This window comes from Octopus bimaculoides, chromosome 6 (genome assembly GCF_001194135.2).
Source record: "Octopus bimaculoides isolate UCB-OBI-ISO-001 chromosome 6, ASM119413v2, whole genome shotgun sequence".
Taxonomy (NCBI): Eukaryota; Metazoa; Mollusca; class Cephalopoda; order Octopoda; family Octopodidae; genus Octopus; species Octopus bimaculoides.
In genome coordinates, this window is record NC_068986.1 from 63,902,453 (window position 1) to 63,928,951 (window position 26,499).

Below are 26,499 nucleotides of genomic sequence, written 5' to 3' on the forward strand. Positions count from 1 at the left end.
ATATATATGTGTGTGTATATGTTTATATGCATATGTTTATATGTATATATATATGTATATGTTTATATGTATATATATATGTATATATATATGTATATGTTTATATGTATATATATGTATATGTTTATATGTATATATATATATATGTATATATGTTGTCCTGCATCCTGACTCTGGGTTAAACAACAACAATACTGTTACAGATTCCTAAATTAATGACCACATAGTTATGATATTCACTGCTTGATCTCATCCCATTCAGTTCTACATTTTAAGGGAGCTGTTGTTTTCCGACTTGTTTGTACCATTAACTAATTGTTTTCATTACGCTTTTAATGTTCATTACTTTCTAAAAGTTCTAGTTTCATTACTTCTCTGCTTTTCAAAATAATGTATGCATTATAAATATTGTTATGTTAGTTTTCAATTGATATACCTTCTTTTGGGAAACCCAAATCTTTGTCATTTTGGAATTTTTCAACCTTATAGCTAAAGATAACTGAATCATTGTTATCAAATATTAAAATTGTAATTGTTAAAGCGATAAGTTGTGTAATACAGTATCTAAATTTCAATCAATAAAGAAAAGTAGATATTTTCTTGACAAATAGCAAACCAAGATCAGCACTATTGTCTTATGAGGATTAAATTCGAACATAGTTATGTTTCATAAAGCTAAACTTCATTAATTATTAGACTTAGAATATTTCCTAAGATTAAATAATATAATATTTGAGACATTTCTTAAAATTTGTGAATCTTTAATCTATTAAGGGCACTGTCATCTTGATGAATGCTTGGTCTATGTATTTTTTCATGCTACATTCCTGGACAAATAAATTCTTTTTGAATCTAAGCCTTCACTGATTGTGCTACAGAGTTTTTATATGAGAAGATGTAGGCATTGCAATTAAAAGATATTAGCCATTTAACTTATAAGCATCAGTAAATCACAAACCAAAAAGAGGACATCTGTTTGGTTTTCAACAAAAAAAAAAATTTATATATAGGCGTAGGAGTGGCTATGTGGTAAGTAGCTTGCTTACCAACCGCATGGTCCCGGGTTCAGTCCCACTGCGTGGCATCTTAGGCAAGTGTCTTCTACTATAGCCTTGGGCCGACCAAAGCCTTGTGAGTGGATTTGGTGGATGGAAACTGAAAGAAGCCCGTCGTATACATGTATATATATATATTTGTGTGTCTGTGTTTGTCCCCCCAACATCGCTTGACAACCGATGCTGGTGTGTTTATGTCCCCGTAACTTAGCGGTTCGGCAAAAGAGACCGATATAATAAGTACTAGGCTTCTAAAGAATAAGTCCTGGGGTCGATTTGCTCGACTAAAGGCGATCGATGCTCCAGCATGGCCACAGTCAAAAGACTGAAACAATAAAAGAGCTGTTAGTAGCTTTTTTTTTTTTTTTTTTACAAAGTACTGTGTAAATTTGAATTTTTAAAAACAATAATAGATTAAATTGTTTTTAACATTACATTTTACAATGTTGTCAAACAACAGATTAATGGCTAATATTCAATAATGACTATTGTTTGTGCTCCATCATTACCATTTTAAAGAGACTTTTACTGACCAAAACTACCTAGCTGTAAATAGCTATCAGAGTGAGAGTAGTAGCTTACCACCATGAAACAATGAGAACACTGTATATGTGATGAATGCTGAAATGGATATAACTTGGAGAATTGCTCTCCTTACCACATTAAGCTTTACCCTCATTGACTGATATATCAGCTAAGAAGTCAGGCAATTAGTTCAATTTATAATATTTGCATGAGTGAGTGAATGTCTGATTAATGATATTTAAGTTCAAATGTTAATGAATGTATACTAATACAATTGAGATTTTTTTTAAATTTAATTTTTTATTCATATTTGTATATCATTCATTTAAATACTTTATCAACTTAGTTATTTTCTGACTTAAAATATGTTCTATAATGTCTGACTATTTTCTTCAGCCCCAATTTCATCGTGGCATCCATTGTCTTGCCCACTGTTTTGCCTGGGTAAGGGGACATCCATCCTTTCTACATAGACCATGGATACTGACTGAAGCCTTATCTATATCAATCCCCATCAACTGCGCCTGCTGGTCCGTGCAGGTATTGTCTAACAATGTAGAGTATATCTATTGTGCAGTCCATGTCATCTGCACCATATTTTCACCAATCTATCTAGCTTTACATTCTTGGAGACTGCACTTTGCTTTTGCAATCTGTGGAGTGATATTTGAGATCCTTGTCTCTCCTTCACTCTCTCTATGTATGTATATATTCATATATTTGTCATATATATATATATATTCATACACACGCACATACACATATTATTATAAATGCAAAGTATTAAGCACATCTATTCCCAATACACTTGCGTCAGTTCAATTTCAATTTGTTGCCATAGTATCAATTTTGCTATAATTATATATGCAACTTTAGTTTCTTTAATAACAAAATGAATTCGGCTTTTGTGTGTGTGGATTTTATTTTTAGTCTGCCATTTAGCAGATTAGCACATTGTTTCTTTTGTCCTCAGTTGATGAAATGTCAGGATGTTGTCACTAAAATCCCAATAGAAAACAACAGTTTTCAACCAAATACTGTTTACATCCCATTTACTTTTATGAAGCTAGATAAAGTATAAAAGCAATTTTAACATCCTCTCATTTAAAATAATTATTACTATTCAGAACCATCCTTCGTATAATAAAAATTTCTCCACTGATGAGAGTTACATTTTATCTGTGTATTTTCCATCGTGTCTTTACTTTGCTTAGTCTAATGCTTATATGTGATAAAGATTGTTGAATAATGTTATTCTTTTAGTTAAACTGGTGTTAGTATGATGTTGAAAGCTTAATTGGAGCATGGACTTATGAATTTCTGATGTGTGAGATTTCCATCATTGTTTCATTAATTTGTAATTGACTCTCTCTCTCTCTCACACACACACATTCCTTTTAATTTGCTCACTTATTTTCCAATATCCAGATCATCATCATTTTTGTCCAGAAAGTTAACTATTTTCCAAATATGAATTATCAAATCAATCTTCTATTTAAAAACCCTGTGTTATGAAAAACATAAAGAGAACTTTTAAGATTATACAAAACAAATCTTGTTTGTATCAAATGATTTCTAAAATCACATAGTTTAGATTGAAAAATAATCAAAATAGTTAAGAATAATTATAAACAGCCAGTGAAACAAACATTATTTTGGATGGATAATAGGTTTTCAATGTTTTTGATTTAATTCTTTGTCGTCTTTAACCAAAGGATTTTCTTGGGTTCATATTTCATCTTTATTATTTCACCTGGTTCATTGGCAATGAAGTTAAAGAGGTAAAGAAAAAGGGAGATAGTTTGCAAAGGAACTTCTTTCAATTAAAATACTGAATGTAACAGTCAAATCTTTCTTAAATGCTAATTGTTTATCTCCAAAATAGAGATCATAGAGATATAAAAGAACATTAGTATAGAATGCCACATGCGATTCACTCATTGGTGCTAAGACCAAATCCTCTCACTTGAGAAAGGTGTTATCTAGTGGTGAAGTATATGTGGCACCTGGTTTTTTTTTTATCTTTGTCAGTTGAGGGAAGTAATGTACTTTAACTTAGTTCCTAACTGTAATAGTGATTCAGTTTGAATTATTAATTTTACTGTATTTATTCCAACAACCTTTGCTTTATAAAACAACCTTTCTTCCTTAGTGGCTGAATAACTGAAAAATAAAATCTATCTTGATAATGACGATGATTGTAGTGGTGGTTATATTTCTCATGCTTTTCAGTAGTTTTGATTTTAAAAATGTAAATAATAACTGACTTTTAATTATTCTTGAGGAGGATATATTTCATTAATAGCTGTATTTTAGTAAAAGTTCCTGATGAAATTATTTACTTCTTTGTATACTTTGAGTATTGTTACCATTATCAAGATAACCAATACTTCTGCCTGTTTATACATATCTCATCTCAAATTATTCTTATCTCAACTTGATCTTTTATTAAAATTTCTTTTCTCTCAAAATGATAAATGCCTTGATTGTTTTTTCTGGACAATTAAAAATTTATTTTCCTTCGTTAATTTTACATTAATGCAAAATCTCATTTAGAATTGTTACTTTGGGTATTTTTAATCTAGTATGCAGAATGTAAAAATTAATAATCAAATGCTTTTTGCTTAAATTGTCTCTAATTTATCTTAGTAAATTGCTTTCAATTTATCTGTTGTTTTTCAAATGGAAAATGAGTGGATTGAAATGGTTTGTAAAGAATTCTTTTATACTGTTTTTCTTTTTTGTTTTTTGTTTTTATTTATTTCTGTTTTCTCTATTGTTCTATTCTGGAATATTTTACTTGGTGCCATTTTCATCTGTAGTAATTTCTATTGGCCAAGTTAGAAATAGAGAGAAAAAAATGTTATCTGCAGGTGACTTTTGAAATCTGTTGATTCAGCTGAGCCTAGCATGATTTCATTTAATGTAAATGGCAGTTAGTGGTTTCTCTTGCAAAAGACCACAAAAGGCATCAAATTTAGATTGGTTCTATTACTGTATTAATTTTTCTCTTTTTAGCAGGATTTCTCTCACTTTCCCCATTATCACAAATGTTCACATCATGCACAGTTCACATTATGCAGAGTTTTCCTTTGTGCTGATTCCCAGCATTTTGTTGCTTTATGCACTCCCCTGCATTTTACAATCTGAGATGCCGGAAATACTTTATGTTGTGTTTATGTGTTCATTTGTGTTTCTCAGATTGATTTTTTTCTGTTTTAATATTCTATTTACAGAGGGTTACCCCTTGAAACTGTAGAAATATTTCATATTTAAATTACCAACTGGCATTGGGAAAATCACTTTAATTCATTATACTCCAATTAATATATGTTAATTTTTTTTCCGCCCAACCACCTTCCTTTTCTCCTTCGCCTTATATTGCACTTTGATCCTTCTGAGCTGGAACGAGACAAGTCAGCTTGTTGGTTGAAGAAACAATTTCAATAATAGTACAAACTCTAAGCCAGTGAGAACTTTACATTTCTATTGATTGATTTATTTATTTGCTCTAAGCTGACTCTCCTTGATTATTCCTTGTTTGTTGTTTTTTTTTTCTGTTCCCCCTCCCACTATCCTTGAAATTACGTCAGTTAGTATACACTGTTCAATTTTTTATTTAAAAATACAATTTAAAAAAAAGAAATACTTAAAATATTCCATCATTTGAAAGTGTGTACAGGGGTGGGGTATAATATATATACACAAGCTGTGGAAGCAGTCAACTCAAAATAATCACCATCAGTAAATATTTTGTTTTTTTTTTCTGCAAGTTGACCAGCACCAAGTAATGTATGTGCGTATTGGCTGAATGTTTAAGAAGTCTGCTCAGGTTTGTTCCCATTATATAGCATTTTGAGCAAGTGTTTTATAACTGTGGGTTGACCCATGCCTCGAGTAAAAAGTTGGTAGCCAAACAACTGAAAGCTTATCATAGAAATAAACATAGAACTATATATATGTATATATGGGCTTTACTGTTTCCTAAATCAACTACTAGTATGTTAATCAAATAATTTGATGTTAAAACTGTTGATAATCAATTGTAAGATTGGACTAGAGTGGTAAGAGCAGATAAAGCTACATCTCTAGTAGATTAATTATTTATCACAGACATTGTAGCCATAGAAACTAACATGTATGCTCAAATATATTACAACCCTTTTTTGTGTTTATATGTTGGTTTCCACTTTTACCTATACATAAGTCACATGTTATTTTTTGTTAAAGCTGTTTGCAACTTAGAGTTGTGTTTAAAATAAAACAAAAAGAAATGCTTCCAATTACTGACATACAGTTAAGAAAAGCCTCAGAGCCTTAGATATAGCAATGTATCTAGTATTTATGCCAAGAATGAGCAGCTTAACTAGTGCTTTTGAATCATCACTTTTCATTGGCTGACTATATGTGCATCTAATGGATTGCAGCCTTTAATGAGTATTAGGATATAAAAATCAGTTCATATGTTATGCACATGTGACATCTATGTATATTTGTTTACAATTCCAATAACCATTTGGCCTGAACAGGAATGCGACCAACCCACTCTACAAATTTCAAGCTTAAAGCTTTAACATCCATTTTCCATGCTGGCATGGGTTGTATGGTTTGTTATGGAGCTGGCCAAACTCCAAATGTCTGTTGTGACATGGTTTCTACAGCTGGATGCCTTTCCTAATACCAACCACTTAACAGAGTTGGCTGGGTGCCTTTTACATGCCACCAGCATGGGTGCATTTACGCATCACCAGCATAGATTATGTGACACTGGCATTTGAAAGGAAGACAGCAATTTTACTTAGCTTGACACGTCTTTTCAAGTACAGTAAATTGTCACAATTCCCAGTTCCTTGTTTCCTCAGTGAGGCCAGAAATCAGTAATAACAATGACAAACTGAGACTACATCAACCATGGAATTGACAAAGATGCAGCCATATTGTGGAGAATATGCACTATCTGGTACTTCAACATGTCAACCTGCTCACAAAGATTTTGCTCTATAATAACATAGTTCTACCAACAGTTCTCTATGCCAGTGAGAGATGAAAGAGCACTGTGAAAATTGATAGAAAGCTAAATGTGTTTCACCAAAGATGCTTGAAAGATTCTGAGAACATACTGGCAAGACCACATAACCAATGAAAATGCAAAATCATAACAATGTAGATTAAAACTAGCTGGTTACCTAGTCAGACTACTTGTACTTCTAAAACAGTTTTCAAATGGACATCACTAGAGTGGAATGCTGAAAATTATATGCTGCAGAGCATTCATAACTGACATGGGAGAGGACAATATCACATGGTTGGATGAAGAGAAAACTACAGTCAGCAGAAACCAGTGGTGTCAACATGCTGCCCAATGTGCAAGTACAATAATAAACCAAAAAAGAAAAGAAGAGAGCTTCTAACAATGCAAAGAGAGAAGTTGGATGACCTTTATATATTTCAGGCAAAAATGCCCATCATCAGAAGAACAGTTAGAAAATGTAAGCATATATAGGCCATGACTCCAACTCTTTCTGAGTGTGATAGCAGCAGTTCCTTAAAAATGGTGTTATTGGTGGCTATAGAGGTCATAGTGGGAACAGTGGTGGATGGTTAGATGTAGGTTGACAGCCGCAGCAGTGAAGATGACCAATGACTTTCAACATTGGTGTTGTTGGCAATGGTGGTACATGTTCTGGTAGTAGTTGGTGATAAGGTGGTAGCAAACAACAGCAACAATCAATGTTATGGCAAGCAACAGCAGCAAACATTGACATAGTAGAAATGGTTTTAGTTGTGGCAACACAAACACGTTGCTGACAGGCAATAGTACTAATCATCATTGTAGTGGTGATAATGTTGGCTGTGGCAGCAGCAAAGCTGGGGAGGATTTGTAATTTATAGGAGCTCCTGGCCTAACTCTGATAAATTCTTGACCTGCAGGTTAAGCCATTAGATCAACAATGGTTCCTTGATATGGAGATTTCCTGTATTTCTCTCTGTGGCCAGTATGGAAGCGTTGGTGTTACCACACTTAAGTATGTTCCTGCAGAAGAAAGATACATTTGTAGTCGGGTGTTCTTTCAGTTGGACATGGAATAGTTGAATTGTAGTACTGATGTAGTAGTCACTGCATTTTGAACACCATACTTGGTAAACCACATATGTCCATGGATACTTGCCCATGTTACAGATAGGACATTTGACTAGTGTGTGCAGATGTTGTTATGTGTGAGATATCTTTGTTGACAGGCATCTATGCAGAGACAATCCTGAGTGGGCGAGTAAGATGTCGAGACTTTTCCTGTGGATGACTTTACAATAGTACTGGCGACCCCTCATTAAAATGAAAAATCCTCAGAAAGCAGGTACTTGAGTGATTCCTCTTGTCACATTTACTTGACTTATTTCCATGCAGTGTTGGCATTGGATGCTGGGTACCCATTGATTCCGAGGACCTTGAGGAACTGGGTGACTCGAGTGACCTAACTGGTACTGTCACTGCATCTGTTACAGATATGGATGATTTTGTTCTGTATGTAGCTGGTCTTAGCACTAATGGGGAGGACCAACTTGTAAGTGATGAGATCTGGACTGGTAGCTTTTCAGTCGAACACTGTGTCTGTTGCTCCCCCCCCCCTCCATCTATATTGCTTAGTTGAAAATTGAGTAGTGATAAGGCTGCATTGTTGTCAGGGTGTTGGATAGTGAATTCAATGTATTGGTCCAAATTATTAAAGCGCCAGTATTTTGTGTATGTATATATCGTCGCTATTATGAAAAAGTGTCATAAGTCCAAAACGTTGCTTTTTCAGAAAACAAAAAATAGTTTCACCATTCCATAGGAAAACCTTTGTACTAAACTTTGACAATTTTTGATATCTTGGCATCTGAAGCAGCTGGAGATACGATAGTTCAACCAAAAGAACTGGCTAATGCAAGCGAAAATAAATATTGAAAAAAATGCATTTGGTCTAATTTGGACATACAACACTTCAACATAATACCAACAATGTGTATATATATATATATATATATATATATAAAAACCCATACCATGCTTGCATATACATACATAGGCTATTCACCCTCTCTAATGTATTTGCATGTGTATATACATATTTTATATATGTATTATAGTCATTTAATGTCCATTTTTATATGCTGACATGGATTGTGTAATCCATGTCAGTTGTCCTTTGGAATAACTAGCCTATGAAACAGATTAGGGACCATGTCATGCTTATATATCCCATTTTGGGTATGGTTTCTATGCCTTGATGTCATCCTTAATACTACTCGCTTAAGAGTTTATTTGCTTATACTACCAGCACTTTGTTGGGTGGGGTGCCCTATGTTGTCTCTGTTCTTTCATTTATTACATCATATACACATATGTAAACACACACACATTACATATACGTGTCATGGCCATTTTACATTCATTCCATGCTCTGGCATGGGTTAGATGGGTTGTCATGTTCCAAGCCATTTGCCATTAGGAGATAGAACTAATGACTGGGCATTCATACCTGTCATTTAATATGCACATTTCAAGTGGTTACATAGTGACTGGTTTCATAGTTATCTACTTTCTTCCATTTGTTTCTAGTGAAATACATTGATAGTTCCACACTTGTTTCTTTATATACGCAAGGAAAACTACAGAAAAAAATCATAGACAAAAAAATAGAGAGGGGATAAGCTACACACACACACACACACGTGTGTGTGAGTGTGACTGTATGCATACATATATTATTGATTTTAATTGTGTGATATTAATTCTGATCTTATAAGAACAGGGATCTTACTGCCAATGAAATATGTCAAATGTTACATTATTTACTGTTGGAATGTCAGGATTTGGGTTTTAAATTGGCAACATAAGTCAGAATGATGTTTAATATTAATGACTTTCTTAAGGCATTGAGCTGACAGAAACTTTAGCATGCCAGGCTAAATGCTTAGCAGCAATTCATCTGTCTTCACATTCTGAGTTCAAATCCCTCCAAGGTCAACTTTGCCTTTCATCCTTTCAGGGTCGATAAAATAAGTACCAGTTGAATATTGGGGTCAATGTAATTGACTTCACTGAAATTGCTAGCCTTGTTCCAAAATTTGAAATCAATATGAATCCCTTGTCATAACCAATGTCAGCCCTAACTGAGCAAAGTCTTGGATTAATCCTTTAACATTTAAACTGGCCATATCCAGCCCAAATACCCTACCTGTTTTATGTTCAAACAATCATATCATTGAAATCTCAAAGCTACAAGGTAATGCATGATTAGTTCAAAGCAATGTGAATGGATAAGTATTACATTTGATAGAGTAATCAGAATGCTGAAGGGTTATAGGTGTTCCAACTGTGGCCATCCCCTCATGTTTCTTTTTATTTCGGGCATATTGCCTTGGACCACATTAACCAATTTTAGAAAGTAACACAATTTTAATTACTTAAAAGGTTGAGAGACCTCATCAAAGGAGCACTTATGAAAATAAAAAGTAAAAGACCAACAAGCAAAAGAATAACATATTCTAAACATTTGAATGTTTGTCATATGTATGTATTTTCCCTTTTCATGCTGTGCAAGTTTATCTTAGAATTTTTCTTTTTTTCTTCAATCAATAACACTGAAAAAAAAATATCAACCCAATTTAGAATATATCACATGAATATTGTTCCAATGATTGATTATGGAACTCAGCAGCTGCAAGATGCATCTTTCGTGTTCTAAATACTTAGCAAAGTTTAGTTAAAAAGAATATAGAATATATTATTTTGTATCAACCTTGGGTCATCTGTTTGATTTATGGGGAGTATCGTACTTAAAAAGAAAAATCCCTCGTATTTTAATTAAATCTGTCTTATTTCATCTTACACAAAACAAGATTGTGTGTGTGTGGGTGTGTGAGAGAGAGAGAGAGAGAGAGAGGTTAACTGGGTTGCTAACATAGACATTTCTTCAGTAAAGTTGCATTTATTATACTCTCTCCTTCATCGTGATTCCTCTCATTTTATCAACTTACTTTGAAAATATATTTTACTATTCATGTGACTGCCTCCAGATAGATATAGGCAGCTGAGTCTATTGTTAGAAGAAAAATCACACTAGAATGGCTAAATTTATTAAGTAAAAAAGAAATATTTTTTCTGTACGAAAATTTTAATATAGGTTCAAATCTTAGCAACATACCATGCTATATATTTAATTAAATTCTTTTACTTATACAGTTGATTGCACAAGGACTTTTATATCTATTTGAAAATTTATTTCTTTTATCATGAATCTTTATTAGGAATGATTTCCTTTGATCATTCTTTCTTTGTTTTTTTTTTTGTTTGTTTTTTTAGATTTTGTTTAATTCCTCTTCTTCTATTATTATTATTATTATTATTATTATTATTATTAACTTTCTGCTACTGATTATATGCTGGACTAAGCTGCTTTGTTCTGATTTCAAATCTTGCCAAGTCTGACTTGACCTTTTATCTCTCATAGGGTTAATTGACTTTATTCTGCTCACCTACAAATTTGTTCCAGTGTCAGAATTTATTGGCAAGCTGACTAAAACTGGTTACAGTGTTGGGGGGAAATGCCTTGCAGAATTTGTTCCTGTTTATTACATTCTGAATTCAAATCCTGCTATAGTCAATGGTATCAGAAAACTTCTAGGATCAATGTAATTCATTAACCATCTCCCTCTAAAATTACTAGCCTTATGCTTAAATTAAATATTGACAGTCATTACAGCATCAAACAAAATGCCTTGCCATATTTATTTCAGTTCTTTATTTTGTGAGTTCAAATCCTACTGAGGTCAACTTTGCTTTCATTCCTTCAAAGTCAATAAAATAAATTACCATCAAATACTGGGATTAATGTAATTAACTAATCCCCACCTTTCAAAATTACTGGCCTTTTGTGTAAATTAGAAATTATCATCATTATTATTGGCAGAATCATTTGCATGCCAGGCAAAATCCTTGCGACATTTCATCCTGAGTTCAAACTTCATCAAGGCCAACTACCTTTCATCCTTTCAGGGTCAATAAGATAAGTATTAGTTGAGTACTAAGGTTGGCCTTGTACCTATAGTAGAAAAGATTATTATTATTTCTTCCAGCTTTCTATGTTCTCAGTTTCAGTTCTTGTGTGATCGACTTTGTTTTTCCTTCCTCCAGGGTTGGATAAATAAATTAGCAATCAAGTACTGAAGTCAATTTAATCGATTAGTTTCTTGCTCCAGAATTTCAAGTGTTGTGCCTATGTTACAAACAACTTATATTTTACAATGAAAATTTTGACAATGACTTAGAAGTTTCTCTAGTGCACACCTAATGAAGATAAATGTCAACATAAATTTGTCAAACTTTTGCAAAAATATGTATGAATTTATGTATTACTGTACAGAAGTCTTTTGTACATGTACTGTGTGTGTGTGTGTGTATAGGCAATTATGCAGATAAACAAATTAGATACATCAAATATATTGAGTGTATTAATTTGTGTTTGAAATACAAAATATGTATACATGCAAAATGAGAGAAAGCAGAAGGTAGAGGCCTCCAGATGATGACTTTTTTAGTTTAGATTTATATTTATATCACTATGTCCAACTTACATAGAGTGCAAATGACAGAGAAAATTCCACTCCTTTAATTTTCTGTCATTTGTACTCTGTGTAATTTGGACCTGTTAATATAAATATCTATATATTTATACTAAAAAATTCATCTGAAAGTCTCCACCTTTTACTTTCTCTTGTTTTACATGTATACATATATACATATTTTGTATTACATACGCAAACTAATGTATTTAATATACTTAATATATTTGACATATCTAATTTGTTTATCCACATAATTGCCTCTATACCTGCTCAACTTGATCCATCCTATAGCCTTTTTTACTTTGTAGATGATCCCCTGTAAAGACAGACATTGGAGTTTTGGTTTGAATCTTTTAAGTACTACTACATGTCTTCTATACGGAGAATCTCTGGATCTCCTCTGAACTATATATATATATATATATGTATGTATGTATGTATGTATGTATGTATGTATAAAATGAAGTAACAGGATGTCAGGTATTAATGCAATACGACTATTTCAAGTGGCTCCATTTAATTGAATATGTAGTATAAAAATAAAAGTAAAATTTTTTTTAAAAAGTGTAATATACAGTTTTTGCTATACCTTGATTATAAACTTTTTCCTTCTGTGCCCTTAATGTTTTTCTAGATCTCATTATAGCGTCCTAAATTACATAGTGTAGGTCCCTTTAACTGAAAATAATGAATAGAGTTTATGTCACCCTTACCCTACCTCTTTTTATGAGCATTTACTACTATCTAATTGACTCCTAAAGTCTTTCTTTATGTGGCAAGGGGTATGTATGGCCATAATGAAATTAAGAGTTGGGAGAACTTCTAATAATATTTATTTATGACCAGCAGCCAGTTCTGAACTATTAACTCATAATGCTCTTAATTCTCAATAAATGCAGTCTACTAGCCTTAGATGTTTTGATGGTGATCAGAAGGTAGATAAAAAATTAGAAATGAATTACAATCCCATGACGCCCCACTGTGATCCATTCCTGTCACTCCAAAAGTGTAGTTGTCTTTCTCTTAGCTTATTTTTGCTGCAACATGAAATTCTTTCATCCTCTAGCTCTGATAAAATATTTGAGGAAAATTATATTAATATATCTTGTCTGTTGAAAATCCATATTTTTTGCAACTGAAGATGGTACTGTATTTAAATTGATGTAATGCTTGCATTGTTCAATTAAATGGAGCCACTTGAAACAGTCGTATTGCATTAATACCTGGCACCTTGCTATTTATTTGATTTTATTCTCCTTACTTTGAGCTGTGCAGATAATACCGGACTGACTTGGTGCCTCAACTTAGGTACCTAATTCAACTGAATCTTAATTATTTCTTTTATGTGTATATATATATATATATATATATATGTATATGTATCACATATTCTGTAGAAGATTCCCAATGTGCCACATGGTAAGACTGAACCCAGAACAATGTGGTTGTGAAAAGAACTTCTGGACTACACAGCTGTGTTTGTACCAAATATCTTGTTTTGTACTTAACATTTTATTAGGATTTGTTGTTTAAAACTGAGGTGACTCCGGTAATTCAATTTTCCAGTTTGTAGTTCAACCTGGCTGTGGGGGAATAGATAACTGAATATCTGGGGCAGCAATGGAAACGTTAGAGTATGCCAGAAGGAGAGCATTCTCTTACTTCTTAGCTCACAGGAGAGGCTTATAGCATATAACTGCGTCTTCTTGCCAACCTCAGTCTCACGAACCTTAGTGTATCGCAAGTTCCTGAAACCCTTTCCCATCACTTAACTGGGGAAATAGCCTTACTGTAAATAACTTGCTCTCATCAACACATGACTCTCATTTTGAAGGTAGTAAGATAATTGATTGAAATTTACTTATTACATTGAACATGCTAAGTTCCTATACAGGAATACCTTTAGATCATGCCTAAATATTCATCTACTTCCTGGTCATATATCTATTCAAGGCTGATTAATGATACTCAACAAGAAAGAGAACTGTTACCATTATTCTCATTTGCTTAACACTAGTGAATCCTTTTACCCTATTTCATCTTGTTAGCCTTTTATATATACACAGATTTTACTTATGTTGTGTTTTTCAAAGATTGGCTTATCAACCCAATATCCAAATTTTTCTCAGCACCGTTAGCTAACAAAACCTATTTATGTTGCTAGTTATAAAGCTGAGGTGTACCACTGGCGTAGTACTTTTTTTAGAGTTACATTAATTTTTTTGTAGTTGAATCAAGGACTAAAGCAGTTCAGACTCCCTGAAATTGGTGGAGAGGAGATTTAAGCTGCAGCCATAAGAGACAGTACACCAAGGTTTTTGAGTTCTCTTCAGATCAAACCCATGTTTGCACCAGAGTAGACTTAGTGGTGGTGTTAAACCAAACAATGGATTTAGTCTGCTACTGAGAGAGAACTGGATTTGGTTATTGTGAGTGATGTGTCTTAGCTATAGACACAGCTCTGTGTTGGTGACAGGGTACAAAGTTAATATTTATGTTACAACAAAAATTGTTTAAGGGAAAAAATTCAGTTTTCTCACAGGTGCAAACCATTTAATTTTTTGATAGATTTATTCATCAGATATTTTAATGCACATCTCTGGTTGACAATTGTGAGCATGTAAAAAAGGCTTGATTAGACAACATTGAATTTGAGTTTATACTTTCTGGAATCTACTTCTCTATGAGTATGGTTGTTTTTTATTGTTTAAATATGCATTTGTAATCCTAAGATATTGTTTTCCCAGGATTTTTGTAGTCACCTAGATAGCTCTTTCTTCTCTTTGTATAAGCACCTGGGTTTTCAGCATTCTGTTTTTAAAGCATTTATCTTAACTTCAACATCATATGAAAGAGATATTAATAGTAAAACAACTTTTCTAATATTTATTAGATCAGTGACTGTATGTCACTTATAAAATTATATTTTCAAACAAGTGTCTAGCAGCACCATCTCAGCCAAATAGTTATTCTGTGCCGACAAAAAGAAATAACCCTGAAACCATGCATCCACAGATACTGCTTTGTGCTAAACACCCCCTTTCGAAAATATAAGGACATAAATCATGTGTCGTATAGCCAGCTGGAGACGATGTCTCCTAGGGCTAAACAACAGTAGCATTTGTCCCAAGCGGTACTACCACATTAGGTTGGCAAATAATCTTAACTTCTCTAAGTGTTTCCAGTACATTTCAGTATGCTCTCTCTCTCTTTCTCACACACTAACATACACAATACATTTCCAACTGTCTGTAATTTACAAAGTAAATTAAGAAATGCTTTTTCATTCTGAATGATTTATTTGAAACAGTTATTAGAAATCACCCTCTTGCTTTGAGGCCTCTCTGAGTAATTTATGTTAGAGATTTAATAAAACTATTAGCTTTTTGGCTGCTAATCTGAATATGTTGAGGTTGGTTGGTCGGTTGGTGGCATTGCACTGTACAGTGGTAATACTGGAAGTTTGAGGCTGGCTGGCTGACTGGCTAGTGGAAATAGTGATGTTGGTGGTGGATAGTATTGGAAACTATAAAGGAATGTCAGGGATTTTTTTATTATTAATTTTGATGTGATTTATTGTTATTGGGTTTAGTTTGTTGTCAATGGTACATGTAGTTGTTGTGGTGGAGGAGGAAGAGGAATGGTGAAGGTAAATGTGTAAAAATTCTATGTCAGCAGCTTCATTTAATCAGTCAGTCTGTCGATCATTTAATATAATTTCAACCCCAGTATTCAGTTGTTTATCTGTATGTATTTCTGTGAAAATATTTCTAAATATAACTCACACACACACTATAATGGAATTGATAATATTTTTGTGTCACTTAATTTTAGGTACAATATTCACTTTTGGAGTTCCCTCCAGGAAAACATTACCAAAAGACATGCATACACACATTTGTAGATATGTGTAGAATATTTTAACTTTAAGTGATAAGTATTCCCCTGTTAGCCATAAATATAAGAAATTATTCAATAGGGGAAACCTTAAGTTAAAGCTCCTCCGCCTACATGAAGAATCTGGTAACTCAAAAACCACCCAAATTAGCCAATGTTAACTATACATTCAGAAATAAAAAGATAAGTTCATTTATTCACTACATGGCAGTCACATGAAGCAGAGGTCAGCACCACCAAATCAAACCTTGAAGTAGTATACAAACACTTTATAAGTATGATTGTTGTACTTTAACCATATTCTCTATTTTAGATGTACACAAAAGTGAAGTATAATGAAATTTATTACATTTGTTGATTGAAAGGAAGTTTGACTATATCAACTGAAAAATCATAACGAGACTGAGACCACTTGGAAACATGAAATATATGGACAGCTGAAAACATCATTCTTGAAAACCTAGCATAATTATGCTAACCTTTTAAATGCAAGATCTGAGATTTTTGCAAAAATGCAGACACTCTGACAAGCATTACTAGATTTCATTATCACCACTAAACAAATAACACCCACTAATTTCCCATTCAGCTAAGCAGAGTTTTCTCTTGACATCACTAAACCTTCTGTGCAATTAGACTTAATATTTAATGTGCACATGCACAATACATTTTTTACTTCATGCAAATATGTAAGCATGTGTGCATGTGCATTTACATAGATAAATAGACAGATAGATATAAACACATGAATGTGTATGGAGAGAGAAGTCAAAGGAATGAATGAATGTGTGTATATAAGTCAGTACCTTCATCAGATACATAATCTATTAACTGACAGTGAAGTACTTAGCAACGTTTTTGGTTTTCTTTCTCATTATTCTCCTTTCATTCCTAATTTAATTTTCTCTTATTTTTATGTATGTGTGTGTTAGTATTTATGTACATATATATACATATACATACATGTGTGTGTGTGCGGCACTGCATCTTGGGCAAGAATTCCGCAGTATGGCCTGAATTTGATCAATGCTCTGTGAATGGAATTTGGTACTAAAAAACTGCTGAAACCTGCCAATTTGTTTATGTTTACACTGATCTAAAAAAGCTGTTTATTTTGTATTCCTTTATGTAATGTAAGCTAGTGGTTTAATAGATATAAATCAGTAAAATAAGCACCAGATTGAAACTATATACTGAAGGCTATTGACTTTAAACCCTCAATGACTGCCCTCCAGTGAAACCAGGAAAAGTATGAAAGAATATGAATGTGTGTGTGTGTGTAATATAGATCATGGCACTCCTTCGGTTACGACAACAAGGGTTCCAGTTGATTCAATCAACGGAACAGCTTGCTCATGAAATTAACGTACAAGTGGCTGAGCACTCCACAGACACGTGTACCCTTAATGTAGTTCTCGAGGAGATTCAGCATGATGCTGAGTGTAACAACGCTGACCCTTTGAAATACAAGTACAACAGAAACAGGAAGAAAGAGGGAGAGAAAGTTGTGGTGAAAGAATACAACAGGGTTTGTCACGACCCCCTGTCGGAGCCTCACAGAGCTTTAGGTGTTTTCACTCACTAAACACTCACAATGCCCTTTCTGGGAATCGAAATCGTGAATGTAATATAGGTAGGTAACTGGAGAAAGAAACAAAGGAATATGTATGCATTTTTTATCTGCTCTCTATCTACATACATATGCACACCACACACACACACACACACAATATCATCATCATCCTCAAAATTCTGTTTCCATGCTGGCTTGGGTTAGACAATTTAATAGGATTCAGGAAGCTGCAAGGCTGCATCAGCCTCCAGTGTTAGCTTTCGCATGGTTTCTACAGCTAGATGTCCTTCCTAATGTTAACCACATTACAGAGTGTACTGGGTGCTTTTCTTGTGCCACTAACACTAGTAAGGTTGCCCAACAGCTTGCAAGGCAGAAAAGATCATATATATATATATAGATATATAGGTATATATATATATTTGTTTTGCATGATTTTTGATGTGAAATCGTGTGTTGAAGCAGATGTTGTTGTATTTGGGGATGGTCATATTGCTAGTTTAGCCAATAAAAACACACGCACTGTATATTTGGTGTTAATTTGCTTCAGCTTTATATTATATTACATTATGGTACAAACTTGGCAGATACGCATTTCATACCCAAATCTTCAGTGATAATAGACTGAACTGAACCGTAATATATATATATATATATATATATATATATTTATTTATTTATTGGCCACTTGTTTTAGTCACTTGACTGCAGCCATACTGGGGCACTGCCTTGGAGGGTATAGTCAAACAAATAAATTCCAGTGCTTATTTTTCCCTTTTTTAAGCATGGTACTAAATTACAGGGATGTAAACAAAGCAACACCAAACTGTGGTGGAGAACACACACACACACACACACACACATGCATAAACACAGTGGGCTTCTTTTACTTTCTGTCTACCAAATTCACTCACAAGGCTTTGGGCAGCTGAAGGCTATGTTGCCTGATCGCTATGTATCTAGACTGTTGCCATAGTAATGAAGCTAAAGCATGCAGAGTGAAGCCACTTGGCACAATTTGACCTTGAACTCTACTTTACGTGCGCACTAAGTTTTAATGTTCTAGCTCACTTCCACTGTTTTCAACAGTGCTTGGAAGGAAGGTGTGTAGCATGTGATCATCACATTGACCATGACAGACAAAGTTGAGTAGAGAATCTGCATCAAATTTTGCCAAAAGCTTGGCGATGCCAACCCAGAGGCCTACGCAAAGTTTTCAAAAAGTTTTCATCATTCTTGACACAATCAAGGAGATCTTGTGCAAGTGAAACCTAAGTGTCCTTTTGGTCAACTGAAAGCAGTTTCGGTACAAACTTGGCAGATACGCATTTCATACCCAAAGCTTCAGTGATAATGGACTGAACTGAATTGTAACTAATCTGCACATCCTCTGAGTTGAAGGTCAGTGTGCCAAATGGCTTCACTCTGCATGCTTTAGTTTTGTTACTATGACAACAATACTTATTGATCAGACCTTGTATAGTAGAAGACTCTTACCCAAGGTGTCATACAGTCGGACTGAACTGGGAACCATGTGGATGGGAGGCAAGCTTCTTACCATACAGTTACACTTGCACCTAAATATATGTGTGAAGTGTTTGTGACAATATTATGAGAAACTGAATTTTGTTTTCATTGATGCTTCAGAACATATTTTTAAGAAAAAAATGCAGTATGATAAATACACACACACACACACACACACATATTTATATAATACATCATATTTTTTCCACCATCTATTTCATTTCTCCACTTGTTACTTTCCTTTCTCATCTCCTTCATAGGATTCCCCCTCCTGAGATCAGCCAACAAAACTTTTCTCATGTCTTCTTTGAGCTTCCTCATCATGTCAATGTGTATGCATTGACATGATGAGAAATACTGCAATAATGAAACAATACCTGGACCATACGACTTCGACAAGAAAAGTCTTGACTTTTGAGTTGACAGTGTCTTGGGAAGGACTTAAAATATGAAATACTTCAAGACTCATGTCAAGTGCATAGATAATAATGTGTGGGACTTCCATTAGAGGTGTGATTTGTGTTTGTCACTAAATCTATAATGGAACTGAATTTACAAAGCCCAATGCCATCCAGGGGAGCAGAGCAGTGATCCATGAATTGCAGTGCAAAATAGAATATACTTTCTCGTGTGTGTGTGTGTGTGCACATGTTAGTGAGGAGATAATTTTCTGGCATCATCAAGTATAGAATAACTCATTTCATGGGCTCTTTTGCCTAGAGGTGGAAAAACTCTTATAAGAAAACTTCAAAGTATGTGTATTTTGTGCTAGGTTTAGATGTATCCAAATTTGTGCCTAGGTGCACAGTAAAACTACTTGTGGTAAGGAAAACACCAAAAACAAACTTCTGTTTAGTTGTATGGTAGAAATATTTTTTGTCCCTTTGCTTAATATTGGATGTTAGATGAATATGGATACTTAGTTAAATGTATGTGATTATAACCCATTATGCTGACCAAATACCATCCTCTTTCTTTTCTTCTTTTTCTTTGACAATTGATATGTTTTGGCCCTGAGGAAGATATTATGAGAGTGGTTCTCAAATGAACTCAAATGCATTTCTGAAATAGCTGTAAGCTTAAATAAATGTATATAACCTATTACTTTGTATCTATTTTATGTATCACTCTGTAAAAACATACCATCTTAACTGGGTAATGCAACCACGGATTTACAACTTTGACTTCGGCTTTTGACTTCAGATTGCCTGGAGTATAATACCAATCACAAGACTTGTTTGTTAGCCTGGCGTATTGTTATCTGTAGAAAGCTGAAGAAGTATTTCACCTGGATTAATATCCCTTATTAACCCCTCTCTTTGTTTTGTGTGTGTGTTTTTAGCCTCTTTGCTTCTTCATATCATAAGCAGTAGAGGAATCAATGCCATATGTATCACAGCTTACATATTGACAAACTACAGCCCGCTTTTTTCAACAGTTTTACTTTATTTGGGGTTGATATAGGTTGGTGTTTATGTTTGACAGTAATGCTTATCTTACCTTGAAGTGGGATAACTGAGAATTACTTTAAGCTAAATAAGCAGAGGATCTTGCCAAATTTTGGTATTGCCACTAACAATTGCAGTGTAAATAATATATGTTAACAAATGGTATACAGGAGTGGCTGTGTGGTAAGTAGCTTGCTTACGAACCGCATGGTTCCGGGTTCAGCCCCTTGGGCGAGTGTTTTCTACTATAACCTCAGGCCGACCAAAGCCTTGTGAGTGGATTTGGTAGACGGAAACTGAAAGAAGCCTGTCGTATATATGTATATATTCATGTATGTGTGTGTATATGTTTGTGTGTCTAAGTTTTGCCCCCCACCCCCAACATTGCTTGACAACCGATGCTGGTGTGTTTACGTCCCCGTAACTTAGCAGTTCGGCAAAAGTGGCCGATAGAATAAGTACTAGGCTTACAAAGAATAAGTCCTGGGACCGATTTGCTCGACTAAAGGCGGTGCTCCAGCATGGCCACAATCAAATGACTGAAACAAGTAAAAGACTAAAAGAGTACAATGTCACATGTAGTCACAGTGAACTAGACTGGCAGCAATGGGAATTTTGAGTATCCTCTCATAATTTATCTAGATTAAAGAAGGTGCTAGATAATCAGTTACTGGAAAATTGGTGTATCAGAGTATGCATTATTTGGTATTGTTTATCAGTTTGTTGGAAAACAGCAAAATTCTATACAACTTATTAAGGATGAAACCACAGGTCCTAATTAAATTAATATCATCAGAGTGTGTGGAAATAATATATATATATATATGCGTGTTTGTGTGTGTGTGTGTATGCACGCGCATATGTGTAAGTATAAAATACACACACAGACCTGTTTTCCACAAGGCAGGCAAGAAAGTAAGTGAAGGCCATAAAACAAAGCAGCCAACAACAAGGCCTTTGAATATTGTTAATCACTAGATGGTACAGATGGATTTGGGGAATTTGCTTCTGTCTCCAAGCCATACTGCAATAATGAAACAATACCTGGACCATACGACTTCAACATGAAAAGTCTTGACTTTTAAGTTGACAGTGTCTTGAGAAGGACCTAAAATATGAAGGACTTCAAGACTCATGTCAAGTGCATAGATGATAGTGTGTGGGACTTCCATTAGAGATGTGATTTGTATTTGTCACTAAATCTATAATGGAACTGAATTTACAAAGCCCAATGCCATCCGGGGAACAGAGCAGTGATCCATGAATTGCAGTGCAAAATAGAATATACTTTATCACAGAATATGGCAGGTATATAATAGAAAGACTAAAATAATAAAACAAAGTAGTTATAGCATGATTGCAGTGGTTACTGCTATATCTGTTCTCAGTGTAGTGGATGCATGAATAACAGGTGGATAAAAACAAAGGCGTGCTACAGCATGGATAAAAAAAAAGTATTCGTTCATAAATGGAAACAGTGCTGTTGGAAAGAGCCAAAATTGTAGTCAGTAGTTGATGAATGGAAACTATGTAAAACAATGGATAGATCTCCACAAAGCAAACAATTATATATATGTATGTGTGTATGATGTGCTTACATGTCATTTACTGTATACATATCCCTTGAGATATTTGTTTAAGTCTTTACTGATTTTGCAATATAAGTAAGACACTAACCCAAGAAATCTGATGTTAGTCTGATTGACAAAAAAGTGAATATTTGATTTTGTTTGAATTTATGAGATGAAGAATTATCATTATACACTAGTATATTCAAACTAGTATCATCTTAGTTTTGGGCTTCTTCAAGTGTCTGTTGTATTCTGTAATATTTCTGAAATTTAGAATCAGACACACTATTAAATCCATGTCCCTTGAGATATTTGTTTAGTCTCAAATTACACACTGTCCTTTGACACTAACTATAAGAAATGCAGTGAACTGGTGATTGGCTCATTGAAAGCCTGATTCTATATATACTTACCTTGGAAAGGCATACACTCACTACACACAATCACACATCTCACAGACCTGAGAATTTCAAATGCTCATAATCTTTCCTACTTTTTTTTTTCAATTTCACATATACACAATTCCTCCCTTTTGTTTGCCTTCTCTCTTTGTTCCTTTCTTTCATCTCTATCTTTTCAGTTTTTCACATATCCCTTTATCTGTCATCCATTTACTACTTCTTTATCCTTGTCTGCCCCACCCCACTGTCTTTCCTTCTCTTTTATTCTGTTGCTTACTCTCTCTTCTTTCATATCTCTCTTTACCTTTCTTACTACCCTCTAATTCTTACTCTCTGACCTTAATCTGTGTATGTGTGTGTGTGTCACTTTTTACTCTGTTCTGCTTCTCTCTCTCTCTCTCTCTCTCTCTCTCTCTCTCTCTCTCTCTCTCTCTCACTTTCACTATTTCTCCCCTTCTTGTTCTCTTTCCTTATTATTTCCACTCTCCTTTAATCTCACTATCTCCCACTCTACTTCCAATCATCTTCCTCCTTCAGTTGTATCTTACATTTTCACACACACACACACTCACACATGCACTCCTACATCCACACAAATTCATTTATTTTCTGATCCAGAACACTAGTTGCAATAGATAAGCTACAGGAGGAAATCTGGTTGTTTCTGCGGTGACCATCCAAACTGATGAAATGAAAGAACGTCATTGTTATAGTGTAGACATGTGAGAAGGTGTTTAGTTGCATGCTGTCTCCTCCTTTATAACTGACCAAAGAAACCTCTAGTTTCTCTAGCAACCTGCTCTGGCCTCTTCCTGTCGTTTAGCAAGCTCAACTTGTTGGTTCTCCTCTTACAACTTCTAGTGGATGTGTGTTGTGAATGTCCATTAACAATATTAACATGTGATGTAAGTAGTTCCGCGTCCTCTCTAACACCAAACTGCATTGGTTTATTGTCTTCTTCCTGTTTTGTTAACTTCAGCCATTGAATAGGAGACAGTTTGAACCTGTGGCAAAGGTGATCACTCGCAATATTACCAACACCCGAAACATGCCCAATAGTAGCCGTGTCCAGGCTCCACTTGCTGTCCCTGAACCGATAGAAATAGCCGATTATGGTACAGTCAAGGTAAGGTGGCAAAAACGAAAGAACGTGTACTTACACAAATGCACACACACACACACTCACTCACTCACACACACACACACACACATGCACGCACGCACACACACACACACACACGCACGCACACACAATCCCAAAATGACTGAGGTGTATTTAAAATTGACTTCAATAAATAGATCGACACTTGGAAGAATCTCTGAAATTGTCACCTGGAATCGAGGAGAAAAGCAGGAGGGGCGAGAAAGATTTTTGTGCCAGGACAGCACACAGTAGGATTGTAACAGACCCAAGTTCTATATAACTCCTCTTTCCACCAAATCCTTGCTACCATATATATTGTAGCAAATCTCACATTTTTGTGTCTTTCTTCTGTACCATTGGTAGATCTAAACATTTTTCTTACTTATATGTGGAACAGTGGAATAAATATTTAAGTTGTTGGTTTTTTTATATACAATCTGTGAGTGTGTGTGTGTGTGTTTTAAATATTAACATAGCTTTTTTACTTATTTGTGTAAAAGTGGAATGAATATTTATTCTGAATCTCTTTCAAAAATGTGTGTGTGTTTTAGCTGTTAACACAGCTTTCTTCAAATTGAGAACCTCTGCCATTACATGATGATATATATGTGTGTGTGTGTGTGTGTGTTTAAAACATCTTCCATTCCAAACAGCTGAAATGATTGGTTTGTTTGCTGAATTGTACAAAATTAATTGGAACATCATATAATTTTGCATTTGATAGCAATATTGTATACAAGTAGAAATATGTATGTGTGTGTGTGTGTATGCTCACATGTATCTCATGGAATTAAGTAGCACAAAAAAATTGTTTATTTTCTCATTCTGTGTTTTAATTTGAAAAGAAATTCCTTTCATTATATTGAGAGAAAAAATATGATTTAAACCATTTAAGAGTATTTTTCTTAATGTTCAATAAAATGAGGCAATAGACTTTAAAATAGGGGAAAATATTCAAGAATTAGTCATGACTCACAATAACAAAGACAAAAAATCTTAAACATTTTTGTCAACAATCAACTAAGATCAAATATTTTGTCTTAGTTCCCTTTGCAATATTCAGCCTGGTGAAATGGTGTAACCTGTCCAATTCCAATATCTAGTTTCCTAACAGTTTCTGTGAAAACTTCTCATATGTGGCTAAAAGTTAATGAATTCTTGCATCTTGCATGATCTGTTTTTCTCTCAATATTTTGCCTTGCCCCCTATTGTTTGATTTCATTAATGTTAGATTCTATAGAGAACAAAACTTAGTCTGGTATATCTTCTTAGTGGATGTTAACTTCACCTATTTTCATTTATGTGTAGTAATGTGTATTTGTAAGAACTACATTTTCTTTGTTAGTATAAATGTTTGTTTATTAAACTTAGCGTTATAGAGTGTACTTATCTGATGGCTGAAATGTAAACAAAATTCTTCAATTTGTGTAATAAAAATAATTAAGTAAACTAACATGAACAAAAATAAGTCAAAGTAAAACAAAATTTGAAAACAACTCTTCTATATGATTTCTTATTTATTGAACAATTAGAAATTTAAATAAAACTCTACAAATAGTCTTTTCATTACTAATGTGAAGAATCATCTTGTCAGTTATTTAATCTGAGTGATTTTCCTATTTTGTTCAATTTGTTCAATGTAGAAACAACTTGTCTGCAACTATATGTACTTTTAAATCAACATTATCATTGTAAGCTATAAAAAAAACAGTGTTCACATTACAGCAAACTGATTTGAAGATAAAGATGTTGTTACAGAATCTTAAGTCCAGGTGTGTTTGTGGTCAGAACTGTTTCATTTATGAGAAAGGCATTTAAGTGAACTTATCACATAATTTAGTTGTAGTTACTTTTAAGATAATCTATGGATGATATTTAAGAATTGTTCAGGTGGTGAAATAAAGAAGAAATAAAGAATGAAGGAGATAAAACTTTATATAGGTTAATACAAGATACACAAAATTCATCAACTATATATATATATATATACCGACACACACACACACACGTCATTGTGGAGAATAAAATGTCAGCAATTATATGCAGTGATACAAATTGCATTTCACTTATTTGTTATATGTCAAAGCATTAAAATATTTTAGAATTAAATTTTCTTTTTTTACTAATAGAAAAATGTATTCTAATACAATTTAGGTTTTACTTATTTTTTGATATATATTTAACTTGTTATAGCTGAATTGAAAACTTTTTTTTTTTTTTGTGCAGCCTCAAATTCTGTAAATTTAGATTGATTGAAATGTTTAGTCATATAATTGAACCCCACTTCCCTTTATCTGTAGAACCACTATTTGTTGAGTCTTTTGAAAGTCAGTTTAGATGTGAATCTAACTGTTAATCTATATATTTGTTATCTTGCATGAAGTTCTTGCATATTCTAGTTGCTGTTTGTGTTGTTCTTACTGATTAAAGTTATTGATTTCATATATTACAATAGCACTTGATTTGTGTTAGACTGATTGATGACCTTGTATATTTTCATGATTATATCCAGTTTTAGTTTGAATTGATGGTGCATTGAATAAATTTGGTCTGCATGTTCTTGCTAACTCTGGGCTTTTGCCATTCTTGCATGGCCAAAGCCAGCAAGCTCAATTTATTTACAGCTGTTGCAACTGCCACCAATTCTTGTTGTTCATGCTATTGTCTATTGTCTGTCTTTCATACAGAAATACATATGTGTATATATATACATACATATATATATATATATATATATATATATATATATA

The 26,499-nt window shown here is 33.7% G+C and overlaps 1 protein-coding gene across 31 annotated transcripts in view; it reads left to right on the top strand.

Annotated features, from left to right (window-relative positions):
• LOC106878372 (rho GTPase-activating protein 5) overlaps nucleotides 1–26,499 on the top strand; it is a 336,880-nt gene that overhangs the window by 246,565 nt on the left and 63,816 nt on the right. For 21 of the 31 annotated variants that reach the window (XM_052968790.1, XM_052968794.1, XM_052968800.1 and 18 more), the window contains one exon: nucleotides 23,585–23,731. The exons of the other annotated variants lie outside the window; for them this stretch is intronic. In XM_052968790.1, coding sequence (XP_052824750.1) covers nucleotides 23,585–23,731 — 147 coding nt within the window. The remainder of the gene's footprint in view (nucleotides 1–23,584; nucleotides 23,732–26,499) is intronic. 31 annotated transcript variants of the gene reach the window in all.